This window comes from Calonectris borealis, chromosome 15, assembly GCF_964195595.1.
Source record: "Calonectris borealis chromosome 15, bCalBor7.hap1.2, whole genome shotgun sequence".
Lineage (NCBI taxonomy): Eukaryota > Metazoa > Chordata > Aves > Procellariiformes > Procellariidae > Calonectris > Calonectris borealis.
This window is the reverse complement of record NC_134326.1, coordinates 18,729,365-18,748,550: the sequence shown is the minus strand read 5'-3', so window position 1 is coordinate 18,748,550 and position 19,186 is coordinate 18,729,365. Positions and strand designations below refer to the sequence as shown.

At 41.0% G+C, this 19,186-nt stretch overlaps 1 protein-coding gene across 14 annotated transcripts in view; it reads left to right on the top strand.

Moving 5' to 3' along the window:
* LOC142088803 (organic cation/carnitine transporter 2-like) overlaps positions 1-19,186 on the top strand; it is a 60,883-nt gene that overhangs the window by 11,449 nt on the left and 30,248 nt on the right. For 12 of the 14 annotated variants that reach the window (XM_075164525.1, XM_075164524.1, XM_075164522.1 and 9 more), the window contains exons 3-9: positions 1,259-1,413; positions 2,719-2,890; positions 3,876-4,002; positions 8,414-8,514; positions 11,510-11,724; positions 12,949-13,131; positions 13,613-13,748. In XM_075164525.1, coding sequence (XP_075020626.1) covers positions 1,259-1,413; positions 2,719-2,890; positions 3,876-4,002; positions 8,414-8,514; positions 11,510-11,724; positions 12,949-13,131; positions 13,613-13,748 — 1,089 coding nt within the window. Of the gene's footprint in view, positions 1-1,258; positions 1,414-2,718; positions 2,891-3,875; positions 4,003-8,413; positions 8,515-11,509; positions 11,735-12,948; positions 13,132-13,612; positions 13,749-14,338; positions 15,452-19,186 lie in introns of those variants that run through there. The other 2 variants (XM_075164513.1, XM_075164527.1) reach the window with 2 other exon arrangements.

The window sequence follows — 19,186 nt, the reverse complement described above, 5'->3', positions numbered from 1 at the left end:
CTCCCACCGCTTTGTCCTGGTGCTCTGCAGGGCTCGGGTGCTTCGTTCAACAGAGCTCCTAGCCCCGTACCTGCTATGAGGGTGCCAAGCGTCTTCCATGGTGGCTAACCAGCAGGTGAAGCAGGAGCTGTTCTGGTGCCAGAAGCCACGAGTTTCCAACCTTCACCATCACGAGAGTCTCCTCCTGCAGCTGCTTCATGTGGTCACGCAGATCCTCACCAAGTGCAGTCGAGGAGGCCATCAGCACAGCTCATCCAGTTACTCTTGTAGCCACTGAATGGCAGCTAGCTCACGGTCTAGAGACCGAGTGCATCCAGCAGCCCCACCAGGAGACTGCTTCGTCGAGGCTGCGTGCAGTTTTTGCTGCCGACATTTGCCCGTCTGGTACAGAAAGTCCAGCAGTGAGCCTGAGCCCCACGCGCCTGGCCAGGCGTGACAGGGAGATTGTCAAAATATTTTGCAGGTTCAAGTAACAGTCTGTTCTTAACGCGTTGTGATCTGCCAGAGGCTTGTGGCACCCAACTGTAGACCTCCTGGTCAAGTCTAACTTCAGAATGGAGTTGTGTGAACCTGCACTCAGCAGATGTCCTGTCACAGGCTGCAAAGTCTGCTTGCGTGTGGAGCTGCCCAGGCCAGGACGTTGGCACTGACTCTTACAACAGCTTGATGGGTTGGGTTTAGTTTAATTTCTTCTCTTTTTCTTAATATTTCATCAACAGAATTGCTAGAATCCCTTAAATTGGTTCATTTTTTTACCAAGTGGAATGAAGATTGCAGTGTGGGATCACTTACTGATAATAGCCAGTTATAAACCTGAGTTTTACCTCTCTTTCAGCTTTCCTTCTTTTTCTTTTTTTTTAACATGCTGATCTGTGTCATGAACTGTGTGCTCCTTGGAGAAGGAGCACCTAATGCTCTTGCATTTTAAATAATTTGCTGCCAATGATTTGTCTCCCTGCTTATCCTATCTGTAAGGAAGGAATAGTGTTCTAGCACATACCTAAAGGCAACTTAACTAGGAGCCCTTGGAATATTGTTTTCTCTTGGCTAGTGGATTTCTCAATGTATTTAGAAATGTAGTTGTGCCTGTGTCACATTTCCTGAACCTCTGCTTTTTGCAGATGTTTTGTATCTCCCTAAGTATGCATATAAGTAATCTTATTTTTCTGTTTCTGAAGATTTCATTCATGCTGTTGTATAATTATCTTTTTTTTCTTTTTTTTTTTTCCTTTTTTTTTTTTTAATCTGTCCATGGAAGGTTTGGCAGGAAAAATGTGCTGTTTGCAACTCTGGCGATGCAGACTGGCTTCAGCTTCATACAGGTCTTCTCCACCAGCTGGGAGATGTTTTCAATGTTCTTTGTGCTGGTCGGCATGGGACAGATATCTAACTACGTGGCAGCATTTGTTCTCGGTATGCAAGTCCTGCTAGGCACAGTATGCGTTAGTCTTGTGCTTTTCCTGCTCCTTTTCAGTACTGCCGTAGGGTTGATTTGCTTTGCCAAGCAACACTGTTAAGAGTGTGTCCTCACCATGCATGGGTGACTCACGCTCTCCTTGGAAGTTTCCAGTTGATAGAAGTGCAATCTGAATTAAATCTGTGGTTTACCATCCTAAAAAGGCAAAAAATCCAGAAATTGATTATTTGAAACAAAAATCTCTCTTCCAGTTGGAAAGATAAGATGTGTAAGACATGATTTTTCAGGGATTTGTGTGGTCCATTTTGGGGCCTAAATGCCTAATTGATGTAAAAACTTGTAAAAGAAAAAAAAATCAAGTAAGTGTTATAAAGTCTCCTTAAAACAGCCTATAGTAAAAAATTAAATGGCATAATGATTCCTGCTTGGTATATTTTCAATTTAACTAAGACCATATTTGATCAGATGGGAATGTGAATTACCTTATGAATCTACGATTTTTAAAAAATTAGGGCTTTTTTAGTTAATATTATTTACAGTGGCCTCATTGTCCGAAGTACCAAATGTTGGCAAGAGATTCCTTTTAGGCCAAAGAAGAGCAGTGCAGCTGTGAAAACGGTGTTTAGCTAACCTCACTGCAGACTTCTGTAATCTTTTTCCGTTTCTGTGGAAATGAGGAAGATTCTCTCTCTTACAATGTCTCTTGATTTGCAGATCCCAAAGCCTTTAAAAGGGAAGCATTGACCACTGTTAGTGCATTTAATTCCACTGCCAGGAGCCTGGCCTTTGTTAGTGATCCTCCATGTGTGTACGCCAAAAGACTGCAAGATTTTTGGCTAATAGCGAAATAGTCCTTTAGAAGGTGATACAGGTCAGGAACCTAATTTAGGCATCTCTGAATTATCCTTTAAAGAAGCCGGTCTCTCTCCATAAGCTGGGGAGGACTCTATAGGGATCAAGCTGAGGCTGTGTTGTGAATGTTTTGTAGTATGTCAGGTGGTTTTAGCTCCTCAAGTAAAATGAGAGATTCTAAGAACATAGAATTATAGAAGTTTTAGCCTCTTTGAGCTACAGAAGTACTGTATGGCCCGGTTCTCTTCCTTTTATGTTTACCTGGGTTGATGCAGTATCACTGCATGATGCAGATCTGTGGTGCCTCTAAAACTGGATGGCAGAGCATGCTATGTACTGTAATCACCCAGGGTACTGTATTTCAGAGCCAATCGTTAGAGGTATTTTTGGTAAGTTACTTGGTTGCTCTTAAGTTAAAATACTAATCTTCACTCTGTTGTTTTGAACAGGCACAGAAATTCTTGGCAAATCAATTCGTGTGCTGTTCTGCACGCTAGGCGTTTGCATATTTTATGCATTTGGCTACATGTTGCTGCCACTGTTTGCTTACTTCATCAGAGACTGGCGGATGCTGCTGCTGGCGCTTACTTTACCTGGGCTGCTCTGCATCCCACTCTGGTGGTGAGTATAACTAATTTAAAAGACTTTAGTCTTTCTGAGATCCTGTCTGCAGATTTTTAAGATCCAGACTCCAAGCCAACCAGCCTTTACCAATGAAATTCAGGAACGGGCAGGTGAAGAATGGACGTTGTGTCCTTTACTCTTCCCAGTAGTTTAGCTGCAAGTGCATAGCTTCGTGGGTGATCTGACTCATGCCTGAAAAGCCTGTTCTTCATTTTCTGTAGGCTTCAATAAAATTAAATGATGCGCATGCAAAGGAAAAAAAAAAGTGAAACTCATCCTTCTGCATGAACTGAAATCTGTGAGCTTTTAAGATTAGGCTTGAACTAAGGGCAGAAGGAGAAGCCAGTTGTTTTGGGAAGCTGGGCAATGCTGGGGTAACATAGATATGACAAGCTACAAAACGGTACTTGCACATCTGTGAGACTTCTGTGTTTTCTTCCATAGTTAATGAAATACTAGTTTTAGGTGGCATGTAAAGTTTAAAGAGTCCACATGGTGGTGGTGTTTCTTCACTTACACTAGCATTTATGTTTGTGATTCCATCCAGTCTCTTACAAAGTTGAATGACTCAGGCGAACTCTACTTTCTGACTTGCCTTTATATGACAGTATTTACAGTTACTAATTTTATATGTGTTATTCTCTAAGGATATGCCTCTTAATGTACAGCATGCTGCTTGTGTATTCACATTTGTGAATTTCTTTAATTAAACTGTTTTCCCATACTTTGAAGGTTTTGGTTGCTCTTTTTTTCTGAGTCATTGCTTATTTCTTTAGTACTTGTAAAATCCACAAACGCATTTTGGTCTGTTCTTGTTCAGTATGCTAGTCTGCTCTTGTAAATCTGATTTCTGTTGTCATTGCTCTAATTTCTGCAAGATGTGGCAAGTTTTGAGATCTTATGCCTGGAACAGTGTGTATTGGTGCCTGCAGCAGTGCTTTCTGTGGAAATGCAGGCTTGTTATTCTGAACCTTTTCTGCAGGGTCATTCCGGAATCTCCACGGTGGCTGATCTCCCAGGGAAGATTTCAAGAGGCAGAAGAAATCATCCGAAAGGCTGCAAAAATTAATGGCATTACAGCCCCAGATGTAATACTTGACCCTAGTGAGGTAAGATTCATTCAGCAGTCCAGTTGTTTGCTGAACCTATTAATGAGCATGTAAAGTGATTAATTTCCAGACATATGAATTGAGTTATGCCTGCAGTGTATTACATACTTCTCAAATGGGTAAAAGGTCGTTCTTTTCCTGAAAAGCAGAATACCCTTTCCCCACTTCATTAAGATTTGCAAAGCCCTTGCTGTCCCATTCCCATGGGAATGCCAGCATGCATTCTAATGCAGACATCTTTTTGATCCAGTTTACAGTCACCTTTTTCCTTTTAAACTCTAGCTTTTGGGCGAAAGTAATGAATTTGAAGTACTTATTTCTTTGTGGTCTAAATACTTGCACTGAACAGATTTTATGCTTGCACGGTCTAATATAGTTCTATAAAAGTCTAACACAGGACTAATCCTGGCCAGTGGTAGTGGAAAGAATATCATTCTAGTTCAGCTCCATATTCAACTCCAATTTCTACTCCATGTTAAGGAGAGCAAAACTTGAGCTCCTTTTGGGTGGAGTAGATAGTAGTATCTTTTCTTCCCCATCTGTTTCTTCCAACATGTTCTTGTTTCCTCTGGGTATCCCCCATTTGTCTGAGCTGTTAGTGACCTTAAGTGTAGAAGCAGTTCCACACTCCTTCAAACATGACCTCCAGAAGTCAGACAGACAACCTGTTTGCATGATCCAGAAGAATGGGCACCTCTCTAGGCAGATCTGTCTGGGCAGTTGCCTAATTGCGTTCTGGTTGACAATTGACATTGTCTTGTCATTTATGTGAAAATATCTTGTATATTCATTTGCTTTACAAGGCCTCTGTACGAGACTAAGGAAAATGGTTAGCCATTAAACTGTAGTGTGTTTGCTATTGAGATTGAAAGAGCTTCACTTGGGTTACCTGTGGGTTCAACTTCAGCTTGAAGTTACCTGAGGTGCAAACCAACCTGTTTGTCCAGACTAATTTGTAGATAGTAGGACAGACATCCTGGTCTTGCTGGAAGAGAGTGAGAATGCCAGGAAAACCCAGACCTTCGTATGATAGCTTTTTCCCTGGATTTTCATTAGAACATGCTTTTTTTCCTTTTTTTTTCCTTCCTGATGTTGTAGGCATGAAAACTTGCCCATTGCCAGCACTACAGCAGGAGAATGGAAAATAAGCTCTGGCTCCAACATCTGCTTAAGGTCACTGTCCCTGGAATCTTCCATCTCCCGTTCTTAGAAAGACATGTTGATCTGTTTGCTATCTCTGAATGGGGCTGGATTACGAAGCAGCAGAAGGCAGAGGCAAGAGTAGGGATGTTGCCCAGGGGAACACTGGACAAGGGGAAATGCTGACTTCTGCAGCAGGGTGGGCTGGAGTACACAGTGCTTATTTACAGATAAATCATTGCACATCAACTTTCAGAAACACAGATTAACATTCTGACACTGAAAGGAAAATGAGCTCGATGAACAGGCACTGTTTAAATGCAGAACTCCTGTCCATCTTTTTGCTTTTTAAGGTAAAAGTAATGCTGTGACCAAAAAAATCTGTGCAAAACTTTTCTTCATCAGTGGTCTGTTTACGCCATTCTTTTGTCTGCTTTCTGAAGAGCTGTAAAGCAGAAGGCTTGCAGCCTCTTTTGAGTTTTTAGGAAGCATGTTTACATTGCAGAGAGGTTCTCAGAAATCCGGCTGGCCCTTAGCCCTCGTGCACTTGGAACATGAGTTCTGGGTGGAGAAGCAGCCTGAGCTCGTGTTTGGAGTATTCCTCGAACCCATGCGGCTGGAGAGCAGCACCTGCAATATTTAGGCTCCAGAGATTTCAAAATCAGTTAGGAACCAGCAGGTGACAGTCGCAAACAAGCTACGGAGCCTGGTTGGCTGAATTATCCCGTATGAGGGGGATAGAAATGTTTGGATGATAGGTTTAATTTCAAATCATCGTCTTACCCTCCCTGCCCTTGTCATAGCTTCTTGTTCTAGCCTGTCCTGTTAAGGATTATGTTGTCTGCTTATCCAGCTCCTAAGAGGCAGGGTCTTTTTTTCTTATCAACTGTGACTCTCTGAATGTTACTGTTCCTGGTTTTGTTTTGTGGTTTGTTTGGTTTTTCTCCTTTTTTTGTTTCCTGTTTGCTGGTTTCTTGGCAACGAATAGTGGCAAAACTGGAGAGTACTTAGGAAAAATCATGTGATTTATGAGAAAGGGCTATGAGCTGTAAAGCTGAGTGCAGTTTGTGTGGTGGGAGGTTTGGCTTTAGGCAGAGCGAAAGTTATCAAATGTAAAGAACTCTTTGCCTTTCCTATAAAATGAAGATTTATGAAAGCAACTACACTGAAGTTTGGCATGCACGAGCATCAGAATGCTATTTTATCCTCCAGGTCTTCACAACAAAATACCACTCAGAAAGTATTTTCACCTGACTGCTGGGGTTACATAAACTTCATGTTCCCATTAGCTCAGATACAGTTTACAAGACATTGAGGAGATAATGTGTGTTTTGAGTTGAGGGACAAGAGTTAAGGGCCCGAAATCAGTGTCCAGCAACTAGCGTGCCAAAAGAAACATCACTAACTGAATATGGAAGAGAAGTTGATGAGAAATTAAGTTAAACTAACGGTTGCTTTTGTCTCTTTACTGGTGTGTTGTGTCCTGCAATACATCCAACTACTTCTGTTGGACCAGCCTGATGTTTTAGGGAAAAAAGTATTGTAAGTTGAACTAGTACAGAGTAGAGGGTGGTATATTAGACCAGGCGGAAAGAGCTCACAAAAGTTTAAAGTAGCGAGTAATTACACTATTTTGAAGCTACAATTGTAGTTTACTTTTATTGATAACCATTTGCACATACCATGAAGGAGTACACAGCGCCAACAAAAGGCATTCAGTCTTTAAACATATTAAAATTTAATTTAACATTCTCAGGTCACGCTGACTTAAAAAATCAAGGAAGGAAGTAATCTTTGTATACAGTTTATTGTGCTTGCACATAATAGAGCTCTGTCAAGCAAGAGTGATTCTGCTGGTTGTGGAAAGAGGAGTCTTCACTTAAATATTGTGAGATGTCTTGGCAGCTTACAATTCGAAAAAGTGTCAAAATTAAAAATATTTCAGTATTACCTTTTTTCATTTGATAATTTTGAGCTGCTAAGGTGGATGCTTGTTTCTTTCTTGGTTAGATTTCTAACTGTTGATAGTCTCAGATCCAGATAGATATAAAATGTCCTAACAGAAAAAAGAATCTCTCTGGAAGATTGTAAGATCAAAATCTTGTTAATGTTCTTACTGTAAGACTGTTAAAAATAGCATTAAATTGATAAGTAAGTAGCCTGTGATAAAGCCTGAAAACATACCATCTTTTGCAATAACAAAAATATGACATGTCTAGAAAACTGTGGTTCTTCAGCCATATAGTGTGGCTTTGTCAGAGTTGATAGTTTTAATCAATGGAACTTGTCCTCTTAAATCCCCTTTTACATATTTTGAAAAATCTCTCCCTTGTTACTCCTCGTTAGGGGTCTAAATTAAAGTCCTAAATTTAAAAAACCTTAAATTCTTTCCTTTTTTACAATCTTATCGTGCACAAAACTTGTTTGCGTGCTTCATGGATGAATATCTTTGCATTGTTTACATGGAAGTGGTTTTATTTTGAGGAGCTGGAAAGTTTCATGGGGAAAGGAGAAGTTTGTTGTCTCTTTGCTTATATTCTTAGAAGAAGATCTCAAAACCAGGCTAGATAATGATGGGGACTCTTCAGCTCAGTGGCCAGTTTGTCTCAGTTTCAATACATTACTGTTGGGTCCAGCATGAGGAGTCATTTACTAAATCTGTCCTGCTGCAGTTTAATCTTGTTATTTCTTGCCTTGTCCTCTACATCCACTGCAGTTTATCACTTTTTTTGCTGGTCTTTGAAGACCATTCTTGGTCTTTTAAGACTCCCTTGGTCTTCTGGCCCTTAGGCTAAATAAAACCTCTGCTTTCAGACTTTTATTGATCACATTTTTCAAATGTCTCATCATCCTTGTTGCTCTTTTCTTCTCTGGGTGCAGTTGATTTGCATGATCCTCAAGGTGCAGTCCTCAAAACTGGACGTAAGAACCCTTCCAGTAGTGACATATAAATCATAAATTAATGCTGTTGCTTTATAATTCAACTATAAAAGTTACAATAAACAGTTGTTTTATGGAGCCTTTATGGACAGAGAAAATGATTACAAATTTCAGCCTAAATTTTAAGTGACTTTAAATTAGGGAGGAGCAACTACTTTCACAGGTAGTTGGCTGCTATGGCTTATACGTGTTTGGTTAAAAGCGAGGCACCTGTTTCAGCTCTACATCATATCAAAATACTGATGTATAAGTTGGGGGGGACTTATTTTCACAACAATTCTGCTTGCAGGAAGTTAATGTTCCCATGGTTGGTTGGTTTGTTTTTTTCCAGCTGCAAGATTTGAATTCCCAGAAGCAACAGACGTACACCATTTTGGATCTAATGAAAACCCGAAATATCCTAACTATCACAATTATGTCAGTGATTCTTTGGTAAGCAAGTGTGGTTCAGGAGTATGTAAAAGAAGCAAAACAATTAAAAACAGCTCTTTGAACACTAAGGTATTCTGAAGAGATACAGACAAAACCAGCTCAAAAACCAACGACCTGCTGGCTGAAGCAACAAAATTCTGGTTACATAGGTTCTTCATTCCAGTAACAGTCTAGAAATACATCTGGATTGTTACTTCTTTCTGAAGCAGTCAGGCGTATCCTGAACTGAGAGAATCAGATCAGCTGGCAGTGACGCGTGGGAATCCTGCCTGATACTGGGCCTTGGGGAATCCTCATCTGACTGTAACAAGGTCTTTTAAGAGGAATGAGTCATGCCCTGTCCTCCAGTCAGAGAGCTATTGCCCAGGGGTCTGAACACCGCGATGCCTGACTTATGGGGAGAGTCTTCCCATCTCTTTCGTATTGTCTCTTAAAGGAATAAAGTTGCCTTTGAAGTTCTAATCTGAGATTTCCCTAGACTTTCCTGCTAGCTACTCTGTCTACCTGCCATCTTCAGCTTGGTTTTGCACTAGCTGAAGCCATACTTTATGCTCAGTTTGATTAAACGGTTGTCATTTTCCTTTACTGGAAATGTTAGTGAAGCTGTAATCGCTCACAGAGAGAAAATGGAGAGGGTAACTTACAGCCTGCCAGAGGCTATAAAAGTGAGGTTTAATTAGTGCACGTACCTACAGAGTCCTAACCAAGAAGGTCCCTCAGGTGCTTTGGAGCTAACTAAGTCTATTTGCTACCTTTTTGAACAATGTTCCTGTGCTTTAGTGAGGCAAAGCCTTGGAGTTCAGTGCATGGAGCTGCCAGTGCACCCAAGCTGATGTGGCCTTTTGGGTTAAAGGATAACTTGGCTAATATTTAAGCCAGATTCCCTTGCCCGTCACCAAGCACAGTGCTACAAACACGCTGAGAAAGGAACTTGAGCATAAAACAGCTCAAAAAAGAAAAGTAATCTTGATTCTTTGCAGAAATGTCAATATGGTTTCCATATACTGTTATCTTACCTCCCAGCCCAATTGCTGACTCTCACTTTTAATTGGAAGTGAGCTAGAGAATTGAGGCTGCCCTACTTCTAATCTGCATGGAATAGATCAGTAGCGAGTTCCTAGGCACAGCCGATTTTGCATATGTGGTTGTAGAACTTAAATGCAAAACCTGTTTGAACAGCATTTCTGGTAGGACAAAGCATCTGAGAGAAGTAGAGTGATGTGGCAGTATGTAATCCATTCCATATGCTGAAGGGCTTTTTACCACATGATAAATGAAGTTTTATGATAGGCAGGAAGAGTCAAACACGTGCAACTGACTTACACAATCCTACCTCCTCTTGCAGAAAAGTATTCAGTTGATTTGGGCAATTTTACCACTATTTTTACCTTTCGTGTCAGTTGCCTAACCTTTTAATTAATTTCCCAAAAGATAAAACATTTTGTGCTGACTCACAGCAATGTTTTCCAACCCATAGTATACCGATGGTATGTTCTGTGTTATGAATCGAAAGACCTCATAAAAGAAGCTCTGGAAAAGAGGATGGTTGCAGATAACAGTATATCACCTTTCCATATTGCTGAGTGTTTTGTTAATTTTGAGTAAGTAGCAGGCCTTTAAACTAATCCCTTTTCTGCGTTTGCATCAGGGAGGAGGAGGTTTGGCTTCTCATCACCCTGGGATATGTAAATACCCCCAAAAGTTTTCCTAGAAAATGTATAACTGTATCAAGGTTTGCCAATGAGATAAGCTAAGGCAAACTGCTACTGAAAGTGAGTTCCAACAAGCACAGTTTATTGCGTATAAAAATAACTCCTAGGAGCACAGGGCTGGGTGTATTGCACAGCTTCATGGAAAACACTGCATAACCACTTTTGAGAAGAATAGCTGTAGCTGGCAGGGCGCACAGGGCAGCAGGGGGGTTACCCTCAGCTGTATGACTTCATACCTTCCCAGGTATACTAGGCAACTTATTTTAAGCAATTGGACCGTGAAGGCTCTTCCCATGTGAATTGAGGAGGAGGAAGAGCTAATCTTTGGTCAGTGATCCACTTTGTGCTGTGCAGTGATTTTGCTCCAGGTTCTGTTATAACATAAATGCTGAAGGAGGTGAAGTGCTGAGTGCTGTGTGCCTCACCGTTGCACCTGGACATGTCCTGACCCAGTGCCCGTTATTTCCTCGTTTACCACGTGTTACTTGTTGGTGAAGCATAACCTTCTCTTCCCAGCATCTCCCAAGACACGACAGGATTTATCTCCAAGGCCAGTTGTGTGTTTCCCTTGATCACGTGGAAGCCAGTTCTCATCTGGCAGTGGCACAGTTAAGATGGCAGTGTTCCTGGCCACCGAGCTCTGTCCTGCTACACTGACCAGCCCAGGTACCGAGCCGTGCAAATGTGACTTGGATGCTGCCCAGCCAGCCTGGGGCATGGCAGAGAAAATCCCGGATTTTTGGGGTCTGCCAGGATGCCATACGCCTCCTCTCTGACTTTATACACAAAGCATGGGGGGTAATGACCCAGAAACAATGTTCTCCACCCAGAGCTTCCTGGTAAACATGATGAAAAGCTGCTGTAGGCCTCAGCAGCAGTAAAATTCAGTAGTCCAAACTTCCAGACCGAGTCTATAACTACTAGTAACAGGAACTGCTGTATCACTGCATTGTGAATGATCATCACTCATCTCCCAGGGGTGACCTGAAGTACAGAGACATACCTGAGAAGTAGTCAGCCCCCCTCCATCAGTGTGACTAGCAGAGACGAATGAGATGTCTAAAAGTGACAAAACCCCAGAGCTTCCTTGCAAGGTCTGAATGAAAGTGGGATGGACAGTTGCAAAATCATGCAATGGCATCAGAAAAGAAGTGCTTCAAAGGTGAAAGAATCTGGCAGATGCTGAATTTGCCTTATGTAGTGATTTCTGTGCTTAACAGAGGTTCATGGCAACCTCAGGAAGAAGAGAAAATTGTCTGATCTTGTTATTCTCCTTCTTTCAGGATGATAATCTCTGTTGGTTATTTTGGACTTTCTCTTGACACACCTAACTTGCATGGAGACGTCTATGTGAACTGCTTCCTTTCGGCAGTAATTGAAGTTCCAGCCTACATTATTTCCTGGCTGCTGCTTCGAAATCTCCCTCGACGGTATTCAATGGCTGCTGCGTTATTCTTGGGAGGCTGTGTTCTTCTCTTCATTCAGCTGGTGCCTTCACGTATGGAATCGTTAGTTGATCTCAAATGTTATGATAGGTGAAGTGCAGTACCACGCACTGGGCAGATGTGGAGGAAAAGTGTCCTGAGGGGACTAAATACAGATATTCATTCCCCTCTTTGCCCCTCTTGCTTGGTTCTCAGTGCTGCTGCGCAGGGAGCTCACACAACATGTCAATTCAGATACATTTTTAAAGGTGGGTCATTGGCTTTGTGGTCAGTTGGGATCAGCTCTGTAGTCCAGTTTTGCCTTAATGTACATCCCTGGCAAGGTGCCCTGGTAAGGTCCAAGTGTAAAACCAGGACTAGACCAACCAGAATTTGGTAAGCAGAGGTTACCAAGAGGCTGCAGAACTTAACTTCCCAAACAACTGTAAAGACTGTCTCTTCATGGGTTGTTTAAACAGTTATATTTGAGGGAGTCATTCTGGAAGCATTTTTGATAAACAAAAAATGTACTGAATTAGTGTTGATAGTTAAACTAATGTTTGGCAACTGGAAAGGAGGACAAAATAATATTTATTGGATATCAAACCATATGTATCTTTAGGCCAGTTAGATTAAGAGGGTTATGGACTCTTACTGGTAATGATGTTGAATATGATGGCAGGGTGTTGTTGCTTAGCACTTGCTACATATCAAAGAATAAACAAAAGAGAATGCACGAGAAGTGTCTTGCTTATTTTATAGAGGTAACGCATGTGTTGCATTCTCTTTCTCCAGTCCTTTGAGTCAATTGGACACTGATATAATCTGGTTTGATTTTTAAATCTGACTGTCCCGGTTAAAGTCAGCCCGGCTTCTTATAATTAAGTTATTGACTTGTAGCTAGGAATGTTAATGAGAAACCAGAGCAAGAAACCAAAAATGAATTTGTTTCAAATGTTTAACTTTGTTCACCTTATTAAGAAGGGATAGATGGCATTGTTTGCAGTAGCAGAGATCTGGCCCCTGAAATCTGAGAGGACCTCTCCAGTTCTTTCTCTCTTCTCATTTTTTACTTGGCAGGAAGCCCCATTCTCAAGGAAATGAAAATGTTCAGTCCTAGTAATTTTAAAAAAAGTAAATAAATAAAAGATGTTGCCCATGCTTATAGACATGTACAGAGAAAAAAAGACACCAGATACTGGAATTAATTAGACAGGAGTTACACAAACACAATGGAATTAAGAGATACCGTGAATTGTCAGAGCTTTATTGAAATCCTTACTGCGTTTTGATTTCAGATATTCGTGCACTATCTATTCTACTGGTGATGTTAGGGAAATTTGGGATCACATCTGCCTTTTCAATGGTTTATGTTTACACGGCTGAGCTCTACCCAACAGTAGTGAGAAACATGGGAGTTGGAGCAAGTTCCATGGCCTCTAGACTGGGCAGCATCCTCTCACCTTACTTCGTTTACCTCGGTAAGTTAACTGGTCTGTGCCTGCGCTGAGGAGGTGCTGGCGGGCGGAAAGCAATGCTTTTTACCCAGATCAGTCTCCTGTCTCTGGGTCATTGGGATTTTCTGACTGTTCTTTGTTTCCAGGTCCAGGTGTGTTGTGAAACTGCAGGTAAAAATGGGGTCTCAACATCTCTGAGCAGTGGTCATAACGTAGAGGAATTGTGGTTTATGCCCTGTTGAAGAGATGTTCTGAAGACTCACAATCTTACTGACTCAGTAGGGACAGCTCTTACTGTTTCCCAGTCTCTTGAGTTCCTAAAACCACATTTAAAATAACATGTGCTTTGAATGCCAGATTGTGAGGGGTTGGTTGGTTTGTTTTTTACTGAAAGCATAAATCTTACATGGATAAAGCCCTGTACCTAGGTACAAACATTATCGGAGACTTAGAGCTGATGCTAGCTTCTTGGTTTTGGTTTTTGTTTTTGTTTTTATTCCGCTAGGTGCCTATGATCGATTCCTGCCTTACATCCTGATGGGGAGCATGACTGTGCTATCAGGAATACTGACTTTATTTCTCCCAGAAAGCTATGGTATGCCTCTTCCGGACACAATTGAGCAAATGCTGTTGGTGAAAGGGTAAGTGTCACCTTCTGATCTTAACACATCTGTTCTCTCTTCTGAGGAGTGGACTTGTCTGGGTATCGTCAGAGGGGGGGGGCTGGTTTCGGTAGCATAGTTAGTGCTCTGTTGAAGATCTAAGAGCTTGGCTGGAATCCTGGTCCCTCTTCCCAAGTGTGTATGTTCGTATGTACATCTCTTGGCTCCAAATTTATCATTTTACTCTGAGGACTGAATAAAAGTTCTTATGAGGAATGCATTTGTAAAAGTTCATTGCTTTATAAAGGTATAGGGACACTTTGTGGGTTATAATCTATCTTTCTAGGTTCTGAAAGTCATATAAGTACTGGTGAAGGGCTGAACTCTTCTAATTTAGTTCAACTGACCTAAAAAGGCATTGAGAGCGTTTGGCCTTTTGCCACAGCTCTGATTGAAGGTGGCACGTAAGCGTACACCTGGTGTAAGAAAGGGACCTGTCCAGCTGAAGTCAAATTAGGAGGCTGTAATGTCAAATAGGGCTCAGGATATCAAAGATTTTTTTTCTCTGTTCTCTCATCTATTTTTAAAGTTTTTTTCTTTCTTTTCTTCCCTCCCCCCACCCCCCCCAGATTAGAATACAGGCCTGCATCTAGTAGCACAAGGGATTCCAAGGAGGAAGAAGAAAATCCAGAGATTTTTAAAAGCACAGCTTTTTGATGGAACTCCTGTGTACTTCCTGGTGGACTGAAAGTTAAATGGACTTTTCTTCTAAAATTCATGCTAGAAAGGGCTAGTGGCAACACTTTGTTTCCTGTAATTTTAATCTTATTTATTAATTTAAACGCTGTGTTCCATACATTCTCTTTTTATATGAACATAAATACTGTGTAGCCTTCAATGAGATTTTTCAGCCACAATTGTTTTAATGCAGTAGTACCATGGAACAGTATCTGATCAATCCTTTGTAACTTCAAGTGTGTAGTTCAGCTAAAAGATACTTGAAAATGAGTTCAAGGGCTGGCAGGGTACCTGGATTCCTCAGTGAACCTTCTCCAGAGCTAATGCACATCGAGAAGTAAAAATTGCCAGAAAAAACTGCTAATTGGGTTTGATTCCTTGACTTCTGTCTCTGGACAGGAAACTTATTTATTACAGTGAAGGTTATGAGAACATGCCTCTCTGCAATCTTACTCAAATGACTTTGCACATGCTGAATTCGTTACCAAATTTAGAAAGAGGCAAAGAAAGATTTTGAGAATTAATTTTAACTTGATACGTTTTAACTCAACATAGATTGAAAGGATTGTCTTGCACAAAATATTTGTAGCACTGAAGTTTTGCTCACAAAATTCACTTTATTCCAATGCTGGTTTTCAACTGTACCTGTATGGTGAAGTTGTTTACATCTGACCCTGGATGTGGCCTGCTTCCAGGCTGTATTTATTTTAAATGATGCAAAAGGTTTCATCTGTGTGTGGAGGGAACGGTGGTAGTTTGGAGTTCTTCCATTTCGATGTTTGTTGGAAGTTTTATGTCTAAATTGTTTTAATGTCTTCTGTGCAATTTGGATGATGGAAACAATTCTGCTGTCTTTTGTGCTTTTCACACATACGCACGTACACACGCACACAATTAATATATTTAGAGCTAAATTTTTGTGTTAATCTATGCCACTGCATTGACCTCATGGTGGAATGTACTGAGAACAAAATCCAGAATATATTTCTCAAGTGCCAACTGTACGATTGCTGTGAGGTCTGTTATTTCACTTAACTCATGTAATCAGTGAATTGTTTTCAAATTGTTCTAAAAAAACCCCAAACCTTATTGACAGTCTGCCAAGAAATTGTTCCTTGGGTCGGAGAAGCACCCTCGGCATTACCTGTGTTTCTTTAAATATATACAATATCTATATACACTCAGTCTCATTTGTGCTATTCTGATCGTGCATTACATTCTACTTCCACAGATGTGAGTGGTGAAAGATTTCACTCTCGTGGCACTTGTTTGTGTGTATTTTGTCTTGTAGAGACTTAATAAACAGAACCTAAACCTTTGTAGCCAAAGCCGTTAGGGGCCTTACTCTCTGCTGCGGCAGCTGATCATGGAAGTTTTGCATTTTCCTACTGTATTTAAATACATGGGTGGCATCGGCTGATTCCGGTCTTTTGTTAACCAATACCCCATATTCTGTCCGTGATAACCAGCTCCAGTAATCGGACTGATGCACTGGTGTGTGCCCTCCAGACTGCTTGTCTTTAAAAGCAAGAAAGTAGGAAAAACTCTGTATGGACTATAGTGGTTTGTTTTGGGTTCTTTTAAACTCTTCCTACCAGTGTCTTGAGCTTTACGGTTTGCTCCGCTTTCCCTGCATTTGCTCACCTACTTGTTCAGTATTTTAATTTCTGGATGCAGCAGGAAGTTGGCCAATCTTACTAGGTCAGAGGATGATACGGAGAAACATAGTTTTGTCGTGTCGTCAGTGCTTCTGAGGAGGGAGATCCCAACGTTTGGGCAGGTTCAGTGTCGCCCCTGTTTAATAGGTTGACAGGCCCTTTGCAGGTGGATTTAGAATGCAGTGTGTGATTTGAAGCGAGTGCAAAAATCGAGAATCTGGATTTTGTAAGCCTCACTGCACATCGTATAATAGCCTTGACATGAGCAAATACGTGTCCGGAGAGAGCATGTAACAGCCAGTCTCCCTAGCCGAAAAGACATGGTACAATTTGTCAGGCTTACCACCTTTTTTGAAATATTCATTGCAAACTTAAGAATATGTTCTAAAACTTGGTACAGAGATTTTTCTTTGTAAACCTTATTTCTAGGAACTGGAACATTTAGAAGCAGCTTCTTTTCTGTGTGTTGTAGAAGAATTATCTGATAACCACAGGAATCTGAGGCAAAACACATTTAGCTGCAACTTCCTTGTAATGAATTTGCCAATGTAAACAACCATGTCCTATAAGTCTCTTCCTGTAAACTGTTTCAGAAAATATCCTGAAATGTAAGATACGTGCTTGCCTGATACATGATCTAGTATGGAAATTCCTGTCCTAAAGTGCAGAGCCCATTTAACGTCTGATTTAGCTGTAATGTCTTATCCACTGTTTTATCCAGGTATGTGCCTTGACAGTGAGACTTTTGTTCTTGCATATTTACTGATATTTACTGAAGTTCTTGGTGGTTTTTTTTGTTGTTTGTTTTTTTTAATAATCCAGCCAAATTGGGCAATTTCCTGGTTGTGACTAATACAAAACACAACGGCAATCTTTTTGTGTCAAAAAAATACATTTTTTTCTTTCCTTGCTCATCTTTTTTAAAAGCAAGAACTATGAGTCAGAAATGTAGAATATATTTAATATAGCATCCTGGGTTATTTTATATTTACTTTTTTATCCTACTCTTCTCAAGTTTATCTCTAAAACAAGGAGCTTGTTCTAGTGGGTAACAGAATCCAGCTAATATGTATTTCCAAAAGAAATTGAGGGGATATTTTAATACAGGTAGGTGATCTGATCTGTGCAAATAAGATGTAGGCGAGAGGAACTGACCTGGTATTTGTCAAATCTCAGCGTGGCATCAGTGCTGGCAGCAGGTAAGATTTGCAGCACTAAGTGTGGCTATGGATACCTGCAGAATAAAGCCCTGGTGCTGCACCGTGCCTTGGCTTTGAAAGGTGTCTGCTGAATGCCACGTTTTCAGACCTGACTGACTCCTAAACAATGTACGGTGTTGTTAATAGACATGTTGGCACGTCGCTTTGCGTTAAGCTGATGTGAAGCAGGATTGGGACCGATTTCCGAGACTGCTGTAAACGGATCCCTTTGCAAAAACTTACATTTTTGAGACATGTTTCACCACTCCCGCAGAGCTGTTGTGTGAGTGTCGTGAAATGAGTCAAGGTCCACGTGGGAGATGCTTCTCTCAGCCTCGTGGTGGACAAGCGATGCACGGGACAGCCGTGAATCCCAAGGTGAAGTCACACACAGATTGTCCCTTCTGTAAAGAGTTGGTGGGTTTTAGTACCAGTATTTGAAGGCACCTAAACACCAGTCTTGCCTAGTGTGCTGGCTAGTGGGGAAGGACCTGTTCTGCTGCTCTCTGGGAAAGCCAGTGCTTTTGCTCCTGTAATCCTCAAAGTAGTAGTGAGTGACAGTTTGTAAGGAGAAAGGGACAGAATTTGCCTTTGAAAGAGGACTTGTGATAAACCTATGAGCTCCTTGTGCTGTGGAGGAAGATAATACAGACTTTGCCATTCAGGCTAACCTTAACCTGGGAAATACTGAATGGTTTTCCTGCCCGTAACTTGTATTTCAGCAGCAATAGAGGTTATACACAATTACCTGGTTAGGCAAAATTCTCTGTTGCTAGAGAACAATGTGCACTACAGTATCTTCACCAAGGAAAACAGCATATGGTCTTGAGTTGGGAACTGGGATCCCTTCCTTTCCAGCTCTTAGACTGACTTCTTTCATCATCTTGGGCATGTTGCATAATCCTGTGACTTCAGTTTCTTTGCTTGCAAGCGGAAATACCATTAACTCAAAAGGTATCATAATTTCTTGTGATGTTCATGCTCCGCAGTCTGTATTCGTTAGATTCTCTGACTCTCCTGACGGTGAATGCAATGGTCACATCAGCATTGTTTAGTATTTCATCTTTCAGAAGCAGGCAACTTCGGATGACTTCTGACACTATTTTTGTTAAGAGGTGTGAACACCTTCTCCCCCATTTCCAAGTTACCATTTGGGAGAAGAAAGCACAGGGAGGTGGTGCATTGCCCAGGGAATTGGACTGCAGTAAGTCACGCAAGGATTGGGTTTTGAATGCTTAATCATATTCTTCTAATTGCACAACCCCTTCGTAGTTCTACACGAAACTGCCTGCAGCGTGCTGCTGTGAGGAGGGGCATTATCGAACATTTTCACGATGCACCCAACTACATTGTAAAAATACTGTTCTTTTCAGAGGGCTTCCATTTTGAGATAGGATGATGTTAATACCGTATCGCTGATCTCATGGAGTTTGAGATTAACGTGAGTTACACCCATCTCTGCTTTATAGCCGGTTCCGTTCTACAGTCTCACCCAGAGGTGCTCTTCTTTTTAATGCTCTCCAGGGGCCTATGCACTTGAGCACAGTAAGCACATGAGGAAACTGAATGGACTGTCTCTGCAAATAAATACCTATTTCAGTATTTGTAGAATAGAACCTTAATCCTGGCAGTTGTAAACAGTTTTCTTACAGCATAGAATCGGCTTGGCACCATAATGCCTTACTTACAAATGTCTTTGGGGGTACTTTAAACTAGTAATGGCCACAGCCTTGTATATAGAAAGATACAGAAATTTCTTCTAAGAATGTAAATATTTCTAGCTGTAACTGAATTGATTCTTACCCTAGTTTTTTATAGAAAAATGCTTGTTATTTGTAAAATTCGGAATAAAATCATATCTGGAATTATCTTTAAAATGAAG